Source organism: Silurus meridionalis, chromosome 10, assembly GCF_014805685.1.
Source record: "Silurus meridionalis isolate SWU-2019-XX chromosome 10, ASM1480568v1, whole genome shotgun sequence".
NCBI lineage: Eukaryota > Metazoa > Chordata > Actinopteri > Siluriformes > Siluridae > Silurus > Silurus meridionalis.
The window spans coordinates 26,452,284-26,474,925 of NC_060893.1; the positions used below are offsets into that span (position 1 = coordinate 26,452,284).

Consider the following 22,642-nt stretch of genomic DNA (forward strand, 5'->3'; position numbering starts at 1 on the left):
ACAGGTAGTTGGTGTGAAAAAGGCAAGATGTAAAGCACAGTGGGGTATGGAGACAGATGGTCCACTGTGGTGACCCCTAATGGGAGCAGCCAAAAGAAGAAGAAAGTGACCAATAATTTGTGACTGATATTTAATGTGTAGATTTATTTCTGCTCACTAAACAGTTTTTCGAGCGCATTTACATTTACATTTGCGGCATTTGGCAGACGCCCTTATCCAGAGCGACTTACAACTGAGCAGGGGAGGGTTTTAGGGCTTTGCTCAAGGGCCCAGCAGTGGCAGCTTGGTGGTGGTGGGATTTGAACCTGTGATCTTCTGATCCAAAGCCCAATGTCTTAACCACTGAGCTACCACCTCCCTCTGTACCGCTGCTGCTTCATGAATATGACGTATCATGACACTTCGGAGACAGAGGCGTGTCGTAAGAGTCACATAGAATACAGATTAACATGGCAGAGGTAGAGCTGCATCTTCCTGCAGACACAACAGTAAAACTATAAAGACGTGCATGCGAAAAGGCATCGTAATGGTATGAATCGAATCGCATCAGTAGCTGCTTCATATTTATTTTTAATGTATTGTAGTGTTCTTATGGATCTTTAATGTATTGTAGTGTTCATATGAATATAAACTATATAGTGCTGTTAGAACGTATTCAGACTCCCTTCAATTTTTTTTATGTTGCAGGCTGATAATACATAAACATTCTCATAAATCTACTAAAATCTACATAAATCTAATGTAGTCATTATGTGGTGATGAGTGGAGATTAATCTTATTTATGTATGAAAATAATAAAGCTTTCACCTGCTAGTAGCTGTAATTAATGAACTTCTCTTGGTAAATACGGAGTCTTTCTCAAGTGCAGATATTGTGGTGTTTCAGCATCACAGCTTCATGTGAGAATCAATCAGAAATGTTTTCCTGCACCTCACATTTGTTCGCTTGTTGTTTTAAAGGAGATACACTGAGATCTTCCTCATTTCTATTATTCTGTGAGATGGAGCTCCTGAGATCACTGGAGTCTCTGCAGTTTGTGAAATTACACTGATATTTCCTCCATATTAAAATTGCAATAAATAAAAGAAGAACTGAACACATGATGCAAACAGTGATGATGATCAGCAGGTTCATTCCATCAGCTTCACCTGGAGACACAAACATTTTATTCTAAATGTTATTTAATAAAATATTAAAATAAAGTCTGGGTAGAAATGTGATAAACATTTAATCTGACAATAAAACTGAGATAAATGGAGATTTAGAAGGTTAATGAATCATTTAATAATAATGATACCACAAATAAATATAATATTTATTCACCTGAGGGATCATCTTTCCTATCTTCAGATTTTTCTGTTGAGGAAAAAGAAAAAAAGGTATTTTACATTTTATACTTTTCTTCTAAATATTTTTACTTCATAACTGCAGAAGGATCAAAATCTCTATAAATAAAAGTGCAGAGTTTCTCCCAGTCCTGTCCTGCATTTGAATTCTGATGGATCTACTTCTCCTCGTCTCCATTGGTCTCAGTGTGGAATAAAACTCATTCTCACAGTTAATATTATTGCTGAGTCAGGATTTAGTTCACATTTTTCCTTGTGCATCAGCAGCACAAATGACTGTACAGGAGCAATAATTGATCAGTAAATCTAATAAAATAATGAAGCTCATAAGACTCCTATCATGTCATTGTCAAACTGACAGATTTCACTGGAACATGAACACGTGTCAATCACATGCAAACATCCTTCAGTGTGTGTTGATCTGATGAGGGATTTTCTTCAGTCTCCTGCATGTGTTTAAACACTTCTGCTGTTTGCTTTGACATTTCTTCATACAGTGTCCCTTAATCCCTAAACGAATTCACACTATAAATGACAAAATTGGTCTTAATCCTAAAACTTGATCATTTCATGAGGCTCTTAGAGAAGGAGTGAATGTCACTTTACACTTCTAAAGTAAAAAACTTCCTCAGTATAATAAAGGGAACACACTTTATCTAGTACGGGGAAGTCAGTGAGTGTGTGCTTTAAAAAACAGTATCTTATGACTCGATATTTAAGTTCATCAGCCACAAGGGTGTTATGAAAGGCAGGTACTGGTGTAGGTGAGGAGACCTGAGGTGCAGTCAGCGTTCACATTCATCCAAAAGCTGTTCAGTAGAATTGAGATCAGAGCTCTATAGCAGGCCACCCAAGATCTTCCTCTCCAAAGCATGTAAACCAGATCTTCTAGGATCTCACTTTGTGCACAGGGGCATCAAAATGCTGGAACAGGTTTGGGATTCCAAATTCAAGTAAATCCAAAATTGTATTAGATCTTAAACAGTCCTGTACAATTGAGTGCCTCCAGCTTTGTGGTAACAGTTTGGAAAAGAACCACATAAAGCAGGAAAGTTCAGTCCCAATACTTTTGGCTATATAGTGTACTAATCCACTTACCACTGACTGAGAGTTTAATGTTCTGCACCAATTTGTTGATGTTCTTCACAACAATGTAGCTGCTGTACAAAGTTTCATCAGTAACACTGACGTTCTTCAACACCAGGGAACAGTTTCCTTTAAGCAGCTCCTCCTCAGGAACGTCCACACGTCCCTCATATCCTTTACCCTGAAATGACTCTTTACCCAGTCGCTCAAACACGATCTCATCACCAGCACGCCACTCAACATGAGGTGTTTGGATGGACAGATGTCTCCAGTCACATGGCAGCACTGCTGTGGATCCCACCTGAGCTGATACACTCTGAAAAACTGTAGAGAAACAAAAAACTTTTAGAAAATAATTTTATATAAGGAGTATTACATTTTATTTATTTTACACACACACACACACACACACACACACACACGGCTCTGTACCCCCAGGAATTACGCCCATGAACAAAACTATTGCCACCCTTAACCTAATAACTGTTTGCTTCCCTTTGGGAAGAATAACGGAAATCAATCGCTTCCCGTAACCATGAATGAGTTTCGTACACGTCTCTACTGGAATTTTGGACCACTCTTCTATTGCAAACTGCTCCAGGTCATTTAGATCCAACTGCTGTTTTGAACTCTCTTCACAGGTGTCCTACGGGATTCAGATCTGGACTCAGATAGTTTGTAACTCTTAGTGTGTTTTGGTTCATTGTCCTGCTGGAAGACCCATGACCTCTGGTGGAGATGCAGCTTTCTGACACTGGCCACTACATTTCCCCCCAAATTCTTTGGTAATCAATGGATTTCATGATACCATTCACACAGTCATGGCATCCAGTGCCAGAAGCAGCAAAGCAACCCAAAAACATTTTTGAACCTCCACAATGTTTGACTGTAGGAACTTTGTTCTTTTCTTTGAAGGCCTCGTTTCTTTTTCTGTAAACAGTGCTATGATGTCCTTTACCAAAAAGCTCTAATTTTGTCATCTTTCGACAGTTTATTCTCCCAGAAGGATTGTGGTTTTGTCACATAATTGTGTCCCCCTGGGTCTCCTACCATGGTGTCTTTTTTCATTCAGATGATGACAGATACTGCGAGCTGACACTGTTGTACCTGAATATTAGCTTGAATTTGGTCGACAGTTAATCTGGGTTCAGAGCACTTGCCTTTCTGTGTGTGTGGGTCGTTGGTCTGTCACCACAAAATATACACACAAATTACACAGAAAGGATAGATGTGTATAACAGATATAGACAGAGGTACAGATGTAATATAATAAGTGTAATGTCTATATTTGTCTTTTATTTTTCTTCATCTGTCTTCAAATGTGTTCATTATTTCTAACTCTTATCTGATTCACTATGACGTTTATATTTATATACTTACCATCAAGTTGAACCTTGCTGATTTCTGTGTCCTTAGCATTAGTAGCCTCCACATGTACGACCATGAAGGATTTGTAGAAAGTGTGATCAGTGATTCTGACGTCCTTCAACACCAGAGAACAGTTTCCTTTATGCAGCTCATCCCCAGGAACGTCCACACGTCCTTCATATCCTGGACCCTCATGTGTATCATTAAAGCTTCGCTCAAACACAAACTCATTATCAGCACGCCACCGAATAACTGGTGTTTGGGTGAAGACTTTACTCAGGTTACATGGCAGGAGAGCTGTGGAACCCACATGAGCTTCTACAGTAATGGGAGGATCTGCACTGATGGGGTCTGTGGGGGGAAACATTACAATCTACATGATTTGGAGCATTTTATAAAAATTGTAGCATATTGTAATGAATGTGAGGACACTTGTGTGTTGTTGACTTGAACCAGGTCACTCACCCACACAGACAGAGAGCCAGAAGATGGAAATAGAAAGGAGGATCATGATGCCTGAAAGACTCGTGTGGAGTTTTTACAGATTTCCTGATACAAACACAAACAAAGGCAGATTATTAAACACATTAAATATAAGTGGAAGATCAGCTTTTAATATAAGCTGTAAAGATATAAGACAGAGATGGTTGGGCATCACTAGAGTGAATATGGAGAACATTAAACTCATTTTATAGAGGAGCCCAAATTCCTTTATTTGGAATAACAATAATAATCTTGTTGTTGTTAATGTTATATACTCTAGGTGGGGGTAATGCACCAGATTGTAGGATTAGAAGAGCAAAACAAAAAAATGTGTATATTCTTATTCACAAAATAATGTAGAAACAGAGAATTTATCCACTAAACACACTGAATATCCTGATCTACAATGTTAATATTTATGTATTTATTCACGCCAGGGGTGTAGATTACATGGGGGACGTGGAGGACATGTCCCCTGCACTTTTTATAAAAAAGTAAATTCGTCCCCCTTACTTTTTTAGTGGAGAGTGTGTGTGTGTTCACGACATGTTGAGGTTTTAATGGAACAATGTATATAAATGCAGAGTGATTTAAAATTCAAAGAGACAAGATAGTCTCTACATGACGTTCACGTATCCATGGCAATCAGTCACTCACTTGTCACCTCATCATCATGCGCCCTATAGTACTGTAGCTGAAGTCGCATCCGCGGTCCCGCACGCGATCCAACATTCGGTTCCGATGAGCTCAAAGCGGCAAAAAACCCCTCACTCTATTTTTACACAAAAGTCAAGCAGTGTAAGTTGCATATGGATCCGAATTGTGTTGCACAATGTTTAGTAACTCTGCCTGTTGCTCGTGTTGAATAATTAGCAGGTTTTAAAGGTTTTAAAGGATTATAATGAAAAAAAACCTGCTTGGACAAACGTGCACCATGACACAGTCCCGTCTAAACAGTGTTGCTCTGTGTCACATCCACAGTGACAAAACTGACAATATAAATAGGGAAATGATCGCTCAGCTGTTAGATGGGAAGAAGCGTCACAGAAACACTTTTGGCAGTTTTAGGTAGCTTTATATATTGAGGTACAGTGAGGAAAATAAATATTTGAACACGCTGCTATTTTGCAAGTTCTCCCACTTAGAAATCATGGAGGGGTCTGAAATTGTTATCGTAGGTGCATGTCCACTGTGAGAGACATAATTAAAAAAAAAAAATCCAGAAATCACAATATATGATTTTTAAACTATTTATTTGCATGATACAGCTGCAAATAAGTATTTGAACACCTGTCTATCAGCTAGAATTCTGACCCTCAAAGACCTGTTAGTCTGCCTTTAAAATGTCCACCTCCACTACATTTATTATCCTAAATTAGATGCACCTGTTTGAGGTCATTAGCTGCATAAAGACACCTGTCCACCCCATACAATCAGTAAGAATCCAACTACTAACATGGCCAAGACCAAAGAGCTGTCCAAAGACACTAGAGACAAAATTGTACACCTCCACAAGGCCAAAATAGAACTTTTAGGTCATAATTCCACTAAACGTGTTTGGAGGAAGAAGAATGATGAGTACCATCCCAAGAACACCATCCCTACTGTGAAGCATAGGGGTGGTAGCATCATGCTTTGGGGGTGTTTTTCTGCACATGGGACAGGGCGACTGCACTGTATTAAGGAGAGGATGACCGGGGCCATGAATTGCGAGATTTTGGGGAACAACCTCCTTCCCTCAGTTAGAGCATTGAAGATGGGTCGAGGCTGGGTCTTCCAACATGACAATGACCCGAAGCACACAGCCAGGATAACCAAGGAGTGGCTCTGTAAGAAGCATATCAAGGTTCTGGCGTGGCCTAGCCAGTCTCCAGACCTAAACCCAATATAGAATCTTTGGAGGGAGCTCAAACTCCGTGTTTCTCAGCGACTGGTCTAGAGAAGATCTGTGTGAAGGAGTGGGCCAAAATCCCTCCTGCAGTGTGTGCAAACCTGGTGAAAAACTACAGGAAACGTTTGACCTCTGTAATTGCAAACAAAGGCTACGTACCAAATATTTACATTGACTTTCTCAGGTGTTCAAATACTTATTTGCAGCTGTATCATACAAATAAATAGTTAAAAAATCATACATTGTGATTTCTGGATTTTTTTTTTAGATTATGTCTCTCACAGTGGACATGCACCTACGATGACAATTTTAGACCCCTCCATGATTTCTAAGTGGGAGAACTTGCAAAATAGCAGGGTGTTCAAATACTTATTTTCCTCACTGTATGTTCGCTTTAACACTGTGTAAAAAGCTACTACTTTTAAACAAACCAGAGAGGAAGCTTAAAATGAAGTGACACTAAATGTGTATTTTATCTCACTGTGTAATTGATATCGGGTCTTGACATGTTTGTCAGTTGAGTTCAATACATATTTTCTTTCAATAGTTGGTTTTGAATGACTTGTTTTATTCCTGAAACATGGACTGTAGAAGAGAACAAAATGAAGTATTATTTGAATGTGCAAGTCTCCATTACTGTGTGTCATGTGCTGTGAATACACACAATACAATGTGAAATATGTAAACAATAAACTCTTAGTACCATTATAAGCACATCTTTATACTTTATACTCCAAAAGGTACACATTACTACCTTATAGTACCAATGTGTACCTTAATGTACAACTATACATTTTTGGGGTAAATAAGGTACAAAGATGGGTACTGTCCCAGTGGCAAGCTGTTGTGTTTCGTTCTTTCTGTTTTATAATCATATATAATCATAAACCATATAAAGCAAAAAAAAATATGATTAAAATTAAAACCTGTCAATTACACAAAAATAGGTAACACTAGACATTTCATCCCCCCACTTTTAAAATGATGGCTATGCCCCTGAGTCGTACCTCAGTGAGAGGATCAAAAGGTCACGTGATGTACGTTGAACGATATTTGGCATCCGCAGTTTCCTGTCAGAAAATTCCTCAGTTTGCGGTTAAAGGTTCCTTCCAGCTTTTCCTTTTAGCTTGGGGATATCGTTTACTTCCGGTTTGCGGTTATTGTTTACTTCCGGTTTGCGGTTAGAGTTTACTTTCGGTTTGCGGTTATTGTTTCCTTTCAGTGTTTCTTTCCTCTTTCACACGGCAAACACTCGGATAGGTAGAAAATGTGCATTGGATGTGGAAAGATCAATATTAATCGATACAAGTCTGTATCGAGTTGTATCGATACAACTATGAGTTTAGGTAAAGTTTCTCTCTTCTTCGTTCCCTACATTGTTTCTTGTTCGCTCCTCTGCGCGTGTTGTCATCACGTGACTCTTCGACTTCTGTCGCATACTGCAGTGAGGGAGAGATGAGAGATGAGAGATGTTCTGCAGAAAGGCAGAGGATCATCGTGTGGAATTATTTTACAGCAGGAATTGACACGTTTTAAACTACCAGCTATATGAAAAGGATTTTCACTACTGCAGCATCACCACCAACTTACACAAACACAAAATACAGAAATACAAAATACAAAAGAAACAGAGAGGAGCAGTGAAGTCCTTCAGACAGGAGAACATGTCCATGTGGGCCCCACATGGGTTTTATCTGGTTTATTTGGGCATCACGTGGGCATGGGCACCATTTTCACCCGTGTTTTCTCCATATAGTGTCCTCATGATAACAGGATGAAACAGTAAAAGCACTGTGGAGTCTCTTTCTCTTTCACTACCTTTATAACGTGTATATACAATACACAGAGAAAAGCTCTGAGGAGATTGTGACAATACTTAACTTTATTTTAATGTGATTTAGGTGAAATAGGTAGAGGTGATAAAAAAACGTAATTTTTTATATAATTTTTAAACATTAATAAAAATATGATACGTTATGATCACGTTAAAGATAATAAACGTCATTTTGCGCCTTTCAGAAAGTCAGTCAGACTCCTGCCGCTCCCCCTACATGATATTTTAATTGTTACATTCATACGTTTTGGATTCTATGACTGGTCCTCCGGCATAAGTTATTACTGTGTGAGGCAGAGGTGGGATTTACACATTCTGAGTTGAAGTCATTTATTTTTTACAGTTCAAATACTCAACCATGGAATTTTAAACATAGAGCAGCACATAAAATCAACTAATATTAGTTCTTTGTGTGGTCAGGCACAGTTTTACATTGTAACTGAGGTTTGAAATGGTTTAACAGTGGATTTTCCATAGTAGCACATTAAGTTCACCCACAGAAATTAATGATGAAATTAATAAATGGGACCCAAATCTCACCCAATGTGGTCCCACAACAACCCCATAAAGGGGCCATTTGTGGGTTGACCCATAATTGAGTCATGTGGGCCCCATAAGGGTCCTTTTTGTAGCCCACTTTGGCCCCATTTTTAACACCTATTTGGGACCCAAATGGGCCAATATAAAGAACACCTATACCGGTCCCACTTAGAGCCCACTATGGACCCATCAGTGGCCCCTCTGGGCTAACACACATGCGGCCCACATGAATGTGTCACATTTTCCCTTTTTCAGGGTGCGAGCTGCCGGGAGAACGTAAGAAATTTCTGGCACACTTGAAGCATGTTTACTTGACAGAATTACTTGAACTAGACACAGTTATTACATCTAAACCGCACAATGTAGTTTTAATTCTTTACCTGTATTTTGCACCTCTGCCCCTTTTATGGCTCTGAGTAGCCTCTCTGAAAGTGAAGGTCTCATATGCAATGGTCATCTTTTTTAAAAAAAATATTTGTTGAGTTTGTTAAGAGCAGCAGCACAATCTTTGACTTGAGGCATGTCAGATAATGTGTCAAATCTATCTTAAACTTCATCTCCAAAGTAATATAGGATCATTAACTTTTTCCTTGTGTCACCTTTGATGTCTATGGCCAGTTAAAAATTATCAAACGGATGTTTTTTTCAACTGACACCGACAAATCTGGGAAAAGCCAATAATATCTGGTTTACCAAGTTTTCCTCATTGTCAATATGTTTTTATAATAATTCTGGTGTGACAGCAGTGAAGTGTGCAGTAGGAATGACAGACTGGTTGAAGGTGGAGGTTGGACTGCATCAAGGATCGGCTCTGAGCCCTTTCTTTTTTGCAGTAGTGATAGACAGGTTGACGTATGAGGTCAGACAGGAGTCTCCATGGACTATGATGTTTGCGGATGATATTGTGATTTGCGATGAGAGTAGGGAGCAGGTGGAGAAGAGCCTGGAGAGGTGGAGACAAGGTAAGGGAGGTAAGATTGAGATGGTTTGGACATGTGCAGAGGAAGGACATGGGGTATATTAATGGAAGAATGCTGAGGATGGAGCCACCAGGAAGGAGGAAAAGAGGAAGGCCAAGAAGGAGTTTTATGGATGTGGTGAGTGAAGACATGCAGGTAGTTGGGGTGAAAGAGACAGATGTACACGACAGGGGGGCATGGAGATGGATGATACGCTGTGGCGACCCCTGATGGGAGAAGCCGAAAGAAGAAGAAGAATTCTAGGTTGAAGAAGTGTGTAATTCTTACACCTGTATATTTTTAAATAAGAGCAAACTTTTGAATCATATTTCTTTCAATTGTTTAAATCCTTCCCAGTTTGGTGAGTTTAGAAAGACCTACATGGAAAGCATTTATGTTACTATTTCTAAATATGTTTAAATTTTTTGCACAAATTAAGTAAATCACTAAAATTGAAACGGTTTCTTTAGACGTCCCATACACATTTTCTCGCTTAACGTTCTGAAACTAATGTTAAGTCTATTGCATATTGTATCTATCATTTACTTTATTATTAATTCCTCACCTGTTACTGAAGCAAACTAATGCTCTCTAATTTAACATTTTTTACTTTAACATTGTCACCTGTGCTTCCATTTTCCCAAATGGTGCTATTTGCATTTAAATCCCAATACCACAATGTTTTGACTGTCATTTCCTTTTTTTATCTTTAGGGTTTTTCTACTAAGTCTCTCACATGGGTTATAATAATATATCTCCCTGATTCATTGCTCTCCAGAAAAAACACCTCCACAGTCACTGCTTTTTATTAATCATTAATATATATCATTCTGGATTTCAATTCTTTTCAAATGTTACCACATTCCTCTACTACTAACATCTCTATGTGTGGTGTATTTACACACAGAAAAATAGGAGTATTGTTTCTGTACCTAAAGGAACATTTGCCATGAAAGTACCCTGTAAGGTACAGGAAATGGTCCTTAAGGTGACAACTGTGAACCTTTGTTTTAATTTAAAGGTACAAAATTTGTTCTGACAGCAAAGGGTACATAATTGTACTTTTTAAAAGCTTAAGGTACATTATGCAGCAAATCAGAGATCACAAAATCATAATTTATAAGTCATTTGCTCGTCTATTCAGAAGGAGGGATATCTTCTTTGCGCATTGCACAGTGAGTGCACTTTCTCTCACACTTGCAATAAAAGTGCGTGAAATGAGCAAAAATGTCGGTTAATTGTCCATCCCTGTCGATTTTTTCTACGGATGAACTAATTCAGAAAGTAACTGAAGCTGGAATACAGATTAACGAAGAAGAGGAAAGGAGATTTAGGGGTAAGTAACCGAATCTTAATTTTTATTTCTGTTCATAGGATGCTATTGTTAGCTAACAATAACGTTTACAAGCATAACTTGAACTATCGTTAACTACACTCAGCACGTTATGGCTTGTTGCTAGTTGGGTTACACACAGTTATTTTGTTCATTTAGTAAAGTAAGCATGTAAAATGCTTCCATTTAACATCGCCATTTAGCCCCTGCAGAATTGGGCAGCGCAACCCATTTTTCCCGCTTCGCGCCGTCTGCTGTGGAATATCTATATCTGCTCGAATTAAGCTTTTTCTTTTTTGGATTTTACAACAAAAACTTACATAAGCTATCCTATAAATGTTGTTTCTTATGCTCAAACAGCGTTTAGAATTTTTTCAGGCTAGCCTATCATGTCTTTCACAAGAGCTTAGTGTTTTTATGTTGCCTTCACGTGATATCGGAATTAGGGTAAATATTAGTAACTAGTTAAATACTTTTGGTCATGAACACACTCTCAAGTTAAAATTTGAATGTGATGAGCTCGTAATCATGCGGAGCCACGGACATGACAAGTAGGCTAAGAAGTGTGAACGATTTACTATTTGTTTTTCTTGCATGTCATGTGCGGGGTTTTGTATAACTACGAATTCAAAAGTGGGAAGTAGGAAGTTTCCAGTAGCAGGTGAAGGCAGCATAATTTTTATATTTTTACATTTACTTTTAATGACTTTTACATTTCACTTAGTGAAGGACAATTTTAATGCAGATATTACAGACATTAAAATATTTTTTGCTCACACCTAATTCTTTCACTGACTGAACATTAGGGCCCGGATTCACTTTTCACATATCTGTCTCTGCCATGATCTGTCACAGATTAAGCATTCTCTGTTTGTTGTTCTGACAAAGGAAAGTGTTGTGTTGGGGAAGATTCAACGTCTGTTGAGGCCCATGTGAACGTTCTACAAACTGAGTATAAGAAGAAACATCCAGACATCTTGAATGTCAAAGACCGCATGGCACGAACGTTCTCCTGGAGACGTCGATAAATCATGGAAGGAATGTCTGTGGAGGATGTAGTCAAAACATACCCATACTTAAGAACTCCTGAATGATAGAGGGATGCAATTACGATTTTGGAAATTGTGAAATTGCTGACATGTTGATTGCTGTCATGGAAAATAAACATTTAATTAAATAAAACATTTAAATAAAATAAATTTGCTTTCAGTGATGCACTGAATGTTAATCATGTCTTCCACATTCTACAGTTTTTGATGAGATTGACCGAATCCATCCCTCACCAAGCAGCTTCTGTCATCGCTTCAGAGAGGGCTTTGCTAGAGTTCTGCCAAATGTGCTGAAACTTGCCACAGCAAAATCCCCCCTAGCAAAACAGTACACTGAAACAAGACAGGATGCCCTGGCCGAAGATCTACCAGGTAGAGACAGTTACTTTGCAATAGATGTAATTTGCTTTACCTCATTGCAAAATAGGTGATTGAGAAAGTAGGATATTTTTCCACATTGCAGGAATTGACTTGATTGATTGATTACTATGAAAGAGCTAGGCTTCTGAATTATCCTGCAATGCTGGCTGGTGGACCTCATGTTAGTACATGAACAGAAAAAGATTGAAAGCTTGGATTTGGGACTTTTCTGTCTCCGGTAGATGAGCTTTATTTTTGCCATAACTTTTATTTATTTTTATTTTTTTATTTAAGACGTCTCCAGCTTTAGTATGAAAATTATAGAGTAAATGTACCTGTAAAACCATCTACAATATAAACACAGAATTTTAAAATATAATAAAAGGCTAAAATGACTGACTTTTTTATTTACATTTGAAAATGTTTCTTTTTGTTTTCTCTCATGAAGGAGGACCCTGCTACCCCCTTTCCAAACATTCAACTGATGGAGAATGATTGGAAGATGGCAATCATTGGAAGAGAGCACAGCGTGGTGAAGGTGGATGGCATGGTTGTGTGCCAGTGCACCAGCCTGGACGAGGCCTTCATGACTGCCTTCTGTATGTATTTTACTTTTAACATCACATATCCACCACACCTGAAGAACACTCTCACTTTCCTTCAGAGGCGCATTGTCAACATCGTGGATGAGGGAGACAAGCCACTGCCCAAAGTGCACATGGAGGACGTTCAGTCTCGTTAAATTAATCCAACATGTTGGAATTGTTCATGCGCATCAATCAAATTTGAATATCACCTGTAGTATAAATAAGTGCCAGTCAACTTTTTCACGTTATCATTCTTATAGAAAAGATGTTTACAGGAAGCACAGATCCTTTGTTTTTGGACAATCTGATGACAAAAATGACTGTCCCAGTGAAGAAGAGTGAACAGTACAGCAACACAGCTTGAACCCTGATCAACAAAATTAATCTGATCCAATTTCTCTGATCCTCAATTTATTGTTAATGTAGTACAGAATATCCAGTATGAGTTCTAAAACTGAATTGAGAATGGTCTGTACTTGTATACTAAGAAATGTGTTACTTTTGTGATTAAAGAAAATGTGAAAATGCACTGCCTCTGTTTTGTATTTAAACAGGTAACAAAATGCTCAAAGCCTAATGCTTCTAAAGAAATTAGAATTGAGTCTTTTCCACCCATGCAAGTGGTTTTTTTTTTTTTTTTTTTTTTAGGACAAATCAGTTCAGCTGGATATTAGTGAAGGTCCCTGGGAGAATACCAGCATGTAATTTTAAACCGTAATATAAAGGTACATTTCTATCACTTGGGGTGCAAAATTGTTCTTTTAGAGGTACAAACAAGAAGGTACAAAAATATACCAGTGTTTAGAGGTACATTTCTGTACTCTGCTAGGGTACAGCTGGGACGACAAAGCATTTGTACTCTTTTAGGTACATTACTGTACCTTGATTTTTCTGTGTGTACTGTGGTTTTAGCCAGGAGTCTTGTGTACACCTGGGTACCTGGGTTATTTTTTTAACCCAGCTATAGTGTTGCACAATCCAGGTCACTCAGTGCCGGTCTCAAGCCGGTTAAATGAGGAGGGTTGTGTTAGGAAGGGCATCCAGCGTAAAACATGTGCCAAATCAAATATGTGGATCACGAATCAGAATTTCAGAGCAGATCGGTTGAGACCCGGGTTACCAACGACCGCCACAGGTATCGTTAACCAACAGGGTACCAGGAGAAGTGGAGGAGAGTGGAGGTTCGGGTTGGTACTTTAAATGTTGGTACTGTGACTGGTAAAGGGAGAGAGGGAGCTGATATGATGGAGAGGAGAACGGTAGAGATGTTGTGTGTTCAGGAGGCTAAGTGGAAAGGGAGTAAGAGCAGGAACATTGGAGGTGGATTTGAACTGTTTTATCATGGTGTGGATGGAAAGAGAAATAGTGTAGGGGATTCTAAAGGAAGAGTACAGTAGGAGTGTAGTGGAGGTGAAGAGGTTCTGATACTGTGATGATCGTGAAGCTGAAAGTTGAAGGGTGATGATGAATGTCAGAAGACAGATTATGATTTACTGTGGTGACTAACGGAGCAGCCAAAAGAAGAAGAAAGTGACCAATAATTTGTGACTGATATTTAATGTGTAGATTTATTTCTGCTCACTAAACAGTTTTAGCGCATTTACATTTACATTTGCGGCATTTGGCAGACGCCCTTATCCAGAGCGACTTACAACTGAGCAGGGAGGGTTTTAGGGCTTTGCTCAAGGGCCCAGCAGTGGCAGCTTGGTGGTGGTGGATTTGAACTGTTTTATCATGGTGTGGATGAAGAACACTCTCACTTTCCTTCAGAGGCGCATTGTCAACATCGTGGATGAGGGAGACAAGCCACTGCCCAAAGTGCACATGGAGGACGTTCAGTCTCGTTAAATTAATCCAACATGTTGGAATTGTTCATGCGCATCAATCAAATTTGAATATCACCTGTAGTATAAATAAGTGCCAGTCAACTTTTTCACGTTATCATTCTTATAGAAAAGATGTTTACAGGAAGCACAGATCCTTTGTTTTTGGACAATCTGATGACAAAAATGACTGTCCCAGTGAAGAAGAGTGAACAGTACAGCAACACAGCTTGAACCCTGATCAACAAAATTAATCTGATCCAATTTCTCTGATCCTCAATTTATTGTTAATGTGTAGTACAGAATATCCAGTATGAGTTCTAAAACTGAACTGAGAATGGTCTGTACTTGTATACTAAGAAATGTGTTACTTTTGTGATTAAAGAAAATGTGAAAAATGCACTGCCTCTGTTTTATATTTAAACAGGTAACAAAATGCTCAAAGCCTAATGCTTCTAAAGAAATTAGAATTGAGTCTTTTCCCACCCATGCAAGTGGTTTTTTTTTTTTTTTTTTTTTAAGGACAAATCAGTTCATCTGGATATTAGTGAAGGTCCCTGGGAGAATACCAGCATGTAATTTTAAACCGTAATATAAAGGTACATTTCTATCACTTGGGGTGCAAAATTGTTCTTTTAGAGGTACAAACAAGAAGGTACAAAAATATACCAGTGTTTAGAGGTACATTTCTGTACTCTGCTAGGGTACAGCTGGGACGACAAAGCATTTGTACTCTTTTAGGTACATTACTGTACCTTGATTTTTCTGTGTGTACTGTGGTTTTAGCCAGGAGTCTTGTGTACACCTGGGTACCTGGGTTATTTTTTTAACCCAGCTATAGTGTTGCACAATCCAGGTCACTCAGTGCCGGTCTCAAGCCCGGTTAAATGAGGAGGGTTGTGTTAGGAAGGGCATCCAGCGTAAAACATGTGCCAAATCAAATATGTGGATCACGAATCAGAATTTCAGAGCAGATCGGTTGAGACCCGGGTTACCAACGACCGCCACAGGTATCGTTAACCAACAGGGTACCAGGAGAAGTGGAGGAGAGTGGAGGTTCGGGTTGGTACTTTAAATGTTGGTACTGTGACTGGTAAAGGGAGAGAGGGAGCTGATATGATGGAGAGGAGAACGGTAGAGATGTTGTGTGTTCAGGAGGCTAAGTGGAAAGGGAGTAAGAGCAGGAACATTGGAGGTGGATTTGAACTGTTTTATCATGGTGTGGATGGAAAGAGAAATAGTGTAGGGGGATTCTAAAGGAAGAGTACAGTAGGAGTGTAGTGGAGGTGAAGAGAGGTTCTGATACTGTGATGATCGTGAAGCTGAAAGTTGAAGGGGTGATGATGAATGTCAGAAGACAGATTATGATTTACTGTGGTGACCCCTAACGGGAGCAGCCAAAAGAAGAAGAGGATTTGTCGAAGTTACACCCATACAGATGGCAGAACATTACACTGAGAATCACAGTATATTCACAAAAACTTTGCTAATGTTTTTTATTATATCTTCTCTGTCATTTTCTTGACCATATACTGTGGCAGGAGACATTTCAGTCCACCCTCACTGTAGAGCAGGTAACCTTTTTATCTTCTGGTTCTATATAAGAACTAAATAGAGTGGGGAAAGTGGGGGTATCGGATAGTTAAATGAACCTACATGTTGCCTGCCAAGCACAAAATTATTATAAATAATAATAGTTCATGTAAGAATTTTCTCAAATACAATTGAAGAGTCAAAATTCTCCAGTTGCCTTTGCCAGATTTATTCATAAAATTCTTCCAATAAAACATAGGCTTGAATGTAAAAATGCTTTAACTGGAATATGATGCAAATTAAATACACAGTTTAAAACAAATATATAAATAAGTACCAAGTTTGTGTAAAATTTTACCTAATAAGGATTCAGTCATCTGTTTGATCATTAAAATAAAAATCAGCATTTCTATATAATTTCAGTAAAAATCTCAAAACAAATACAAATAAAACAAGCACAAAAATGTTTACATGTAAATAAACCATTAGTAAATATGAGTAAAAATCAGGCATTGTAAATTTGACAGTTTTTAGTCGGCTGGTTGTTAAAGCTGTTATAAGCACTAATAAAATCCTAATGCACAAACTTATTTATTTAATAAATGCAGATATTCTTTTGTCAGAATATTGTTTGAGAATCCTGCCTGGAGTTAGTTGCTTGTAATCTTGACGTCTTTTCAGATTTAACAAACACCTCTGAGATCTCTGTTTTTTCAGGCCTTGAGCAGGACCAGAAACTGGCACATCGTTACAGCAGACCTGCTCCCAGTCCGTGTCTGGGTTTTCATGCTGATAGATACTGGATTTCCAAAAGATGTGAAGATTCCTTCAGTGTCTGATGGAACCCTGAAACCCCATGGCTGAGCTTAGTTACAGATGTGTCAAAGAGAATGAAGTAACAACTGTGTGTCTACCATATATGTGTGTGTGTGTGTGTGTGTGTGTGTGTGTGTGTGTGTGTGTGTGCGCTTTTGACACATAGCATATGTCATGTTATTGTCATCTTGTACTTGTCAGTGTCTCTGTGGCTGTGAGGCAACACTTGCGTAGATCACACTGTCCAGATCTGATGTGTTTGTCGTAGCAGATGTTCTGGATCTTCTTTTGTACTGAACACTTGTATAATGAATGCTTTCATCCTGTAGGGAGATTCAGGTAATGATTTTCTCTTTACTTTGCCACTAGCTGCATCCTGTTTACTGCACTAATAAAACATTAGAAATAAACCAGAACAGCTAAGAACAGTAGGTGGCGTGTTTTGTTTCTTTGCCCAGTAGAAACTACTAACTAGATGTGTGAATGAGACAGCGAGTGGGCGAACCGGAAAACTTTCTACTTTTATTGAGCCAATTTTATTTTTTATTGTCACTAGTGTATTTACTGTAACATGCAAAATATGTAGACCATAAAAAATAAACTTGCTTTAAACTATTGCATTGGCATAACTGTGTGTGGGTTGCTTGTGTTTGTGTTTCTCATTCATTTTACAGAAATTCTCTTCACATTCTCAGTCTGTCTTTAGTCTGTCTTCACATTCTCAGTCTTATATATATATATATATATATATATATATATATATATATATATATATATATATATATATATATATATATATAAAGACGACAGAAACACAGTCAAACTAAAATAAACACTAACAGTCACTTTTATCAAAAGTGAGAAATGTATTACTGGTGGAGGGGAAAATTCTGGATGAGGTTTTAAATTTTTATTTGATGCATTATTTACATTGATTTGAGATAATTTTCTGATCCAAGCCACACAACACTGATCAACATTACATCTGGAAAGAGTTCAGTAATGTTACAGCATTAATGTAAGAGTTCCTACCTTATCAGTGGAGTCGGTGGTGTGACTGAAGAAGCTGCATGATGTTAATTTTCCTTAAAGAGAATTTCATTAGTATAAATATAAAATCATAAAAAAATATTCAACCTGTAATTTCACCTCTAGTCTCACCTAGAACCCTGCTGCAGAACACACACATGCAGATGGTTATTAGGACGGAGATGAAGCACACACACATTACAGTCACATTTCTAATCCAGTCGTTAACATTTCTAGCAGGCGGCTGTGAATCTGAAGCCTCAGATGAAGATCCATTATTGCTGCCACCTAAAACACACACAGAAGCACACAGAGATCTCAGTATAGTGCTGAGGGAAACTTCAGGCTTCTGGAAGACTCAGTGTGAACTTTACATTCAGATCATCTTATTAATGATCCATGAATAATAAGCAGTTTTGTGCTGCAACAGTAATATTGATCAGTGTTTTATTAAAGTTTATTTAGGAATCTGCTCGAGATAAACTGAAACGTTTTGATAATCGTGTAACATCACACATATGGCTAAAAAATGTGGTTTTAATTTTGCACGATTTCCTGGTTATTGTAACTGTAGTGTGTTTAGAAAGAGCCTCATGCTCACATCAGTCACATCATTTCAATTCTAAACTCATGTTTTAAACTATGAAAACATTAAATTGGCTAAAAAGTACAGAAATGTAAATATTTGCACTTTCTAATTATTTCTCATTGGAACTGAACTATAAACTCGATAACACAAAGATACTGTATGTGTAGATACAATCCACAAAAATTAATTTCACCACATCTGTTGTATTGTAAGGGGTCTGTAGTTGGGCATGAATCCCAGTGCGGTTATTACATTTACAATTCGGCCAAATGGCAGACGCTCTGATCCAGAACACACACAACTGAGCAATGGAGGGTTAAGGGCCTTGCTCAAGGGCCCAGCAGTGGCAGCTTAGTGGTGGTGGTGGGATTTGAACCTGTTACCTTTCGATCCAAAGTCCAATGCCTTAAACCCCCCCCCAAATTACTGTAAATAAAAAAAATGCCCCCCAGATGAGCAGCAGAATGGATTTACAGCAGTTTTGTCAGAATTCTTACGAGGCATAAATTATGAAACCAGGAAATGAATAACTGCAGAATCATGCAGTATGCAATTTGTAATAATTATAAATGAAGGAAATGATCACAAACCCAATCTCAATATCTTTATTATCTGTTTTAGTGCTACTGGTCAATGTGTAAATAATAATTTCAGTAATTATTAATTAAAATACAAAATAAATAGTGTAAAAAAAAGTATTGGCACCCACCTGAAAAGTTCAGTTTGATCTTTTCCACTGACTGAATGTGTTTTGTATCATTCCGAACTTCACAGTAATAAAACCCCAGATCCGTCTCTTGAACTCCATAAATCACTAAACTGCTGCTTTCTGTTAAATTAAAGTGACTCTCATCTGAATTATAATCCACATAAAAGTGTTTGTTCAGTTTCTTTTGTCTGGCTGATATAATCTGCCTCGACTCTGCTGAGATCATCTGATACCAGGATATCGCTGAGTAATTAGTGATGTTACAGAGCAGAGTGATGTTTGCTCCTGGAGAAACAGATATGAGATCAGCTGAAATGTTCTGAAGGAGACTCGGCCTAATGAGACCTGAAAGAACAACAGCACATGAAGAGAGAAGATTCATCTCCACTCTGTAAACTCTAGAAACACACAGCTCACAGTACATACAATACACATTTACTCCTCTTTAAATACACATGTATCTGGTAGAGCTTCCTGCACTAATCCCTCTAAACAGCTCCCAAATTCTACACCAGTGATGTGAAAAGTACAAATAATTTAGTCTAAAATGTACAATTTCTTTTTATGAACTCACCAAACAGCAGCTGCAGCGTAAACAGAAGCAGATACGTTGCCATTTCTAACACACTCCCTCCTCTAAACATGTGAAATATCTGCTTGAACTGGTTCAGCCCCTACATCCTGTCATTCTCTTCTTCTATAGAGTTCAATGAGCTTCTAAAATCTTATTTTATGTTCTGCATTACACTGAATAAATAAGTACACGAACACAGAACAGACCAGATTTATAAAATAAAAGTACAACCTAATTTATTCTTTACACTTGTGAAGGTCAAATGAGATTCTGTACACTGATAAAAGTTACAAATGTGTATGTTGGCTATTAAACAATTAGCTTTTACACACAACATGATTTGGGGTCTGTACAGTCACCAAGACCAGATCCAAACCTGAGCGTATCTGATGCTCCAACGTTTCCCTCTGTCCTATTGTGTAGCACAAATCAATGAAATGAATGTTATACATCTGTTTATTTCTTCCTGTCAGAACCAACATCCATGTGAGATTTTATAATGGAATTGCACCACATTAATATAATATAAATCTCTCACTCTCACTCTTGCAGATGCAAGTGGCAAATACTTTTATAAAGAACAAAAACACACTCAAGCACTAGGGACAAAATGAAATGAAGGGGGTGAAGCTAATGCTAGGCTAAGCAAAAGAAAATTAACATGAGAAAACCAAAAGCTATAAATGAAGTACAGCTGCTTAATGCTCCAACACCTGAGAAGTAAAAATAAATAAATAAATAAATAAATAAATAAATAAATAAATAAATAAATAAATGGTGAATCCAATAGGAAAACAGAAGAAAGATGTGCAAAGCTGAAACGGAGCAGACAGACCATAATCCTTAATGTGTCTAATATCTGTAGTTTACAATAATAATGTGCTTTATGATGTTTTTAGTATATTTTCAGCATGGTGATACAGTGGGGAGATTTTTCTGTGTATGCATGAATGAAGTGCTAACCCACTGTTCCTGAGACCAAATCTACTGAATAAATGATAACATTACAGTATTCCCTCAGAACTACATCTTGTTTCAGTCACTCGCCTGTAAAATATGGAAGCTGCAATGTAACAATTAAATTAATAATAAAATAACAAATAAATATTTTTAGAACAGAAGACACACATGATAATGTCCATCATTACACCACAGAAACACTAAATCCGTGATGGAGCCCAGGACAGAGTGTAACAATCAGAAGATCTGTAAGCAGTGTATATATAAACACGTCATACTGAATTATTTTGAATTGGAATTTAGTTAATCAAGAATCTTGTGTATTTACATGTAACACTTGTGCTACTGGTGAACATAAATGCAGTTATTATCACATGGCTTTTTCAGGTTTCTCAGTAGGTTCCTCACTGAGGATAGCACATGTGTAACAGAGAGGAGTGATGCTCACATGGACTATCTTTAGCATTAGCTTTGACTTAGCCATTAGGATTACGGTCCCCATTTATCTCACTGTGAGGTCACTAATACCAGAGTTATGTGACTGGATAAATGTACACGTATCATAAATAAATCTATTACTACAGATTGAGGAAGAACCACGAGACATCCTGCACTCAACACACTAAACACGCTGAATTTATGCCATGTTAGATCTTCAATAACAGGCATTAGTTTGAAGATTATTTTATACAGTTCCACTATGGAGGATCTCTGCTTGCTCACGTTAGGCAGAAAAACTGTTCATATGGGAAAAGGTTTAGCATCTGAACCCAAAACTTCTGGTCATGGTGCAGGGGCTCCTTCTGATGATGAGGTTTCAGGCAATAGTGTAAGTTACAAAACCACACACACACACACACACACACACACACACACACACACACACACACACACACAGATTCTCTCACCCACTGCAGAGGAAATAACACCCTGCTGAATAAAAACATGCAACATGCAGTGCAGTGTGAAACTCAAAGGTAGTGTTTAAAACTCATTTAACTCAGAACAGCTTTTCATTTAAAAGGTAAATCATTAAAATAATAAATAAATGATGGTGTGATAACAAATGCAGCTGTTTCATCATTAAACTGTGATGTAACTGTCAGATCAGCTGTGATCTCATCAGATCAGAGATTAATGCTGATTACTGACAAATGAATTACAGGACTGTGTGTGTGTGTGTGTGTGTGTGTGTGTGTGTGTGTGTGTGTGTGTATTCACTTCAAGCACTACAACAGAAAAGTGTAATAAGATGTTTTTTCTGCCTCTGTGCATTTTGCAAAACCCCACCGAGGTGTAAACTTTCAGATCAGTTCTTTTAATTTAACCGTCACTAAGCTCAACTTCTTACCTGAAGATTATTATATTTTATTACTTTACATGGCATTAAAGATGTAATGTAGAGACACAGTTACAATAATATGATGAGATTTTTCATTTCTAAAGGATATTTCAGATTTAGCTTTAGATTATTACCACAAGACCTAATATTTACTTCAATTTTATTTAATTTGTATTGTGTTTTTAACAATAGACATTTGCCCAAAAGCAGCTTTAAATAAATAAATTATAAATAATTTACATTTTAAATTGATAAATTACTCCTGATAACTTTATCTTTATAAAAATATAAATAAATAATTATACTACAGCAACAAAAAATTCAACCTGATTCTCACGTACAAAAGAAGAAGAAGAGATCTGATTGGAGGACTTTCACTATATGGACAAAAGTATTGGGACACCTGACCTTTCCTGCCATATGTGGTTCTT

General features: G+C 37.7%; 2 protein-coding genes across 4 annotated transcripts; both read right to left on the bottom strand.

The window, feature by feature from the left end:
• On the bottom strand, nucleotides 1-7,306 carry LOC124392118. 3 transcript variants are annotated; one of them, XR_006927106.1, is made up of 7 exons: nucleotides 7,182-7,306; nucleotides 4,266-4,349; nucleotides 3,813-4,151; nucleotides 2,445-2,756; nucleotides 1,324-1,356; nucleotides 808-1,148; nucleotides 1-474 (listed from the first exon to the last, which is right to left on the bottom strand). XR_006927106.1 is itself a non-coding variant. In XM_046858809.1 (7 exons), the coding sequence occupies exons 3-7, from the start codon at nucleotides 4,309-4,311 to the stop codon at nucleotides 907-909; spliced, it is 972 nt and encodes a 323-aa protein (XP_046714765.1). In that variant the 5' UTR covers nucleotides 4,312-4,349; nucleotides 4,941-5,055; nucleotides 7,182-7,294; the 3' UTR covers nucleotides 1-906. The 3 variants fall into 3 exon arrangements, 2 of the variants coding, with proteins under 2 accessions (XP_046714765.1, XP_046714764.1); XM_046858809.1 differs by adding an exon at nucleotides 4,941-5,055 and having other exon boundaries at nucleotides 1-1,148; nucleotides 7,182-7,294; XM_046858808.1 differs by having other exon boundaries at nucleotides 1-1,148.
• Nucleotides 7,307-15,925: 8,619 nt separating this feature from the next.
• On the bottom strand, nucleotides 15,926-19,952 carry LOC124392128. Its single transcript, XM_046858829.1, has 5 exons — nucleotides 19,910-19,952; nucleotides 19,336-19,680; nucleotides 18,170-18,325; nucleotides 18,041-18,093; nucleotides 15,926-17,331 (listed from the first exon to the last, which is right to left on the bottom strand). The coding sequence occupies exons 1-5, from the start codon at nucleotides 19,950-19,952 to the stop codon at nucleotides 17,206-17,208; spliced, it is 723 nt and encodes a 240-aa protein (XP_046714785.1). The 3' UTR covers nucleotides 15,926-17,205.
• Nucleotides 19,953-22,642: the final 2,690 nt, after the last annotated feature.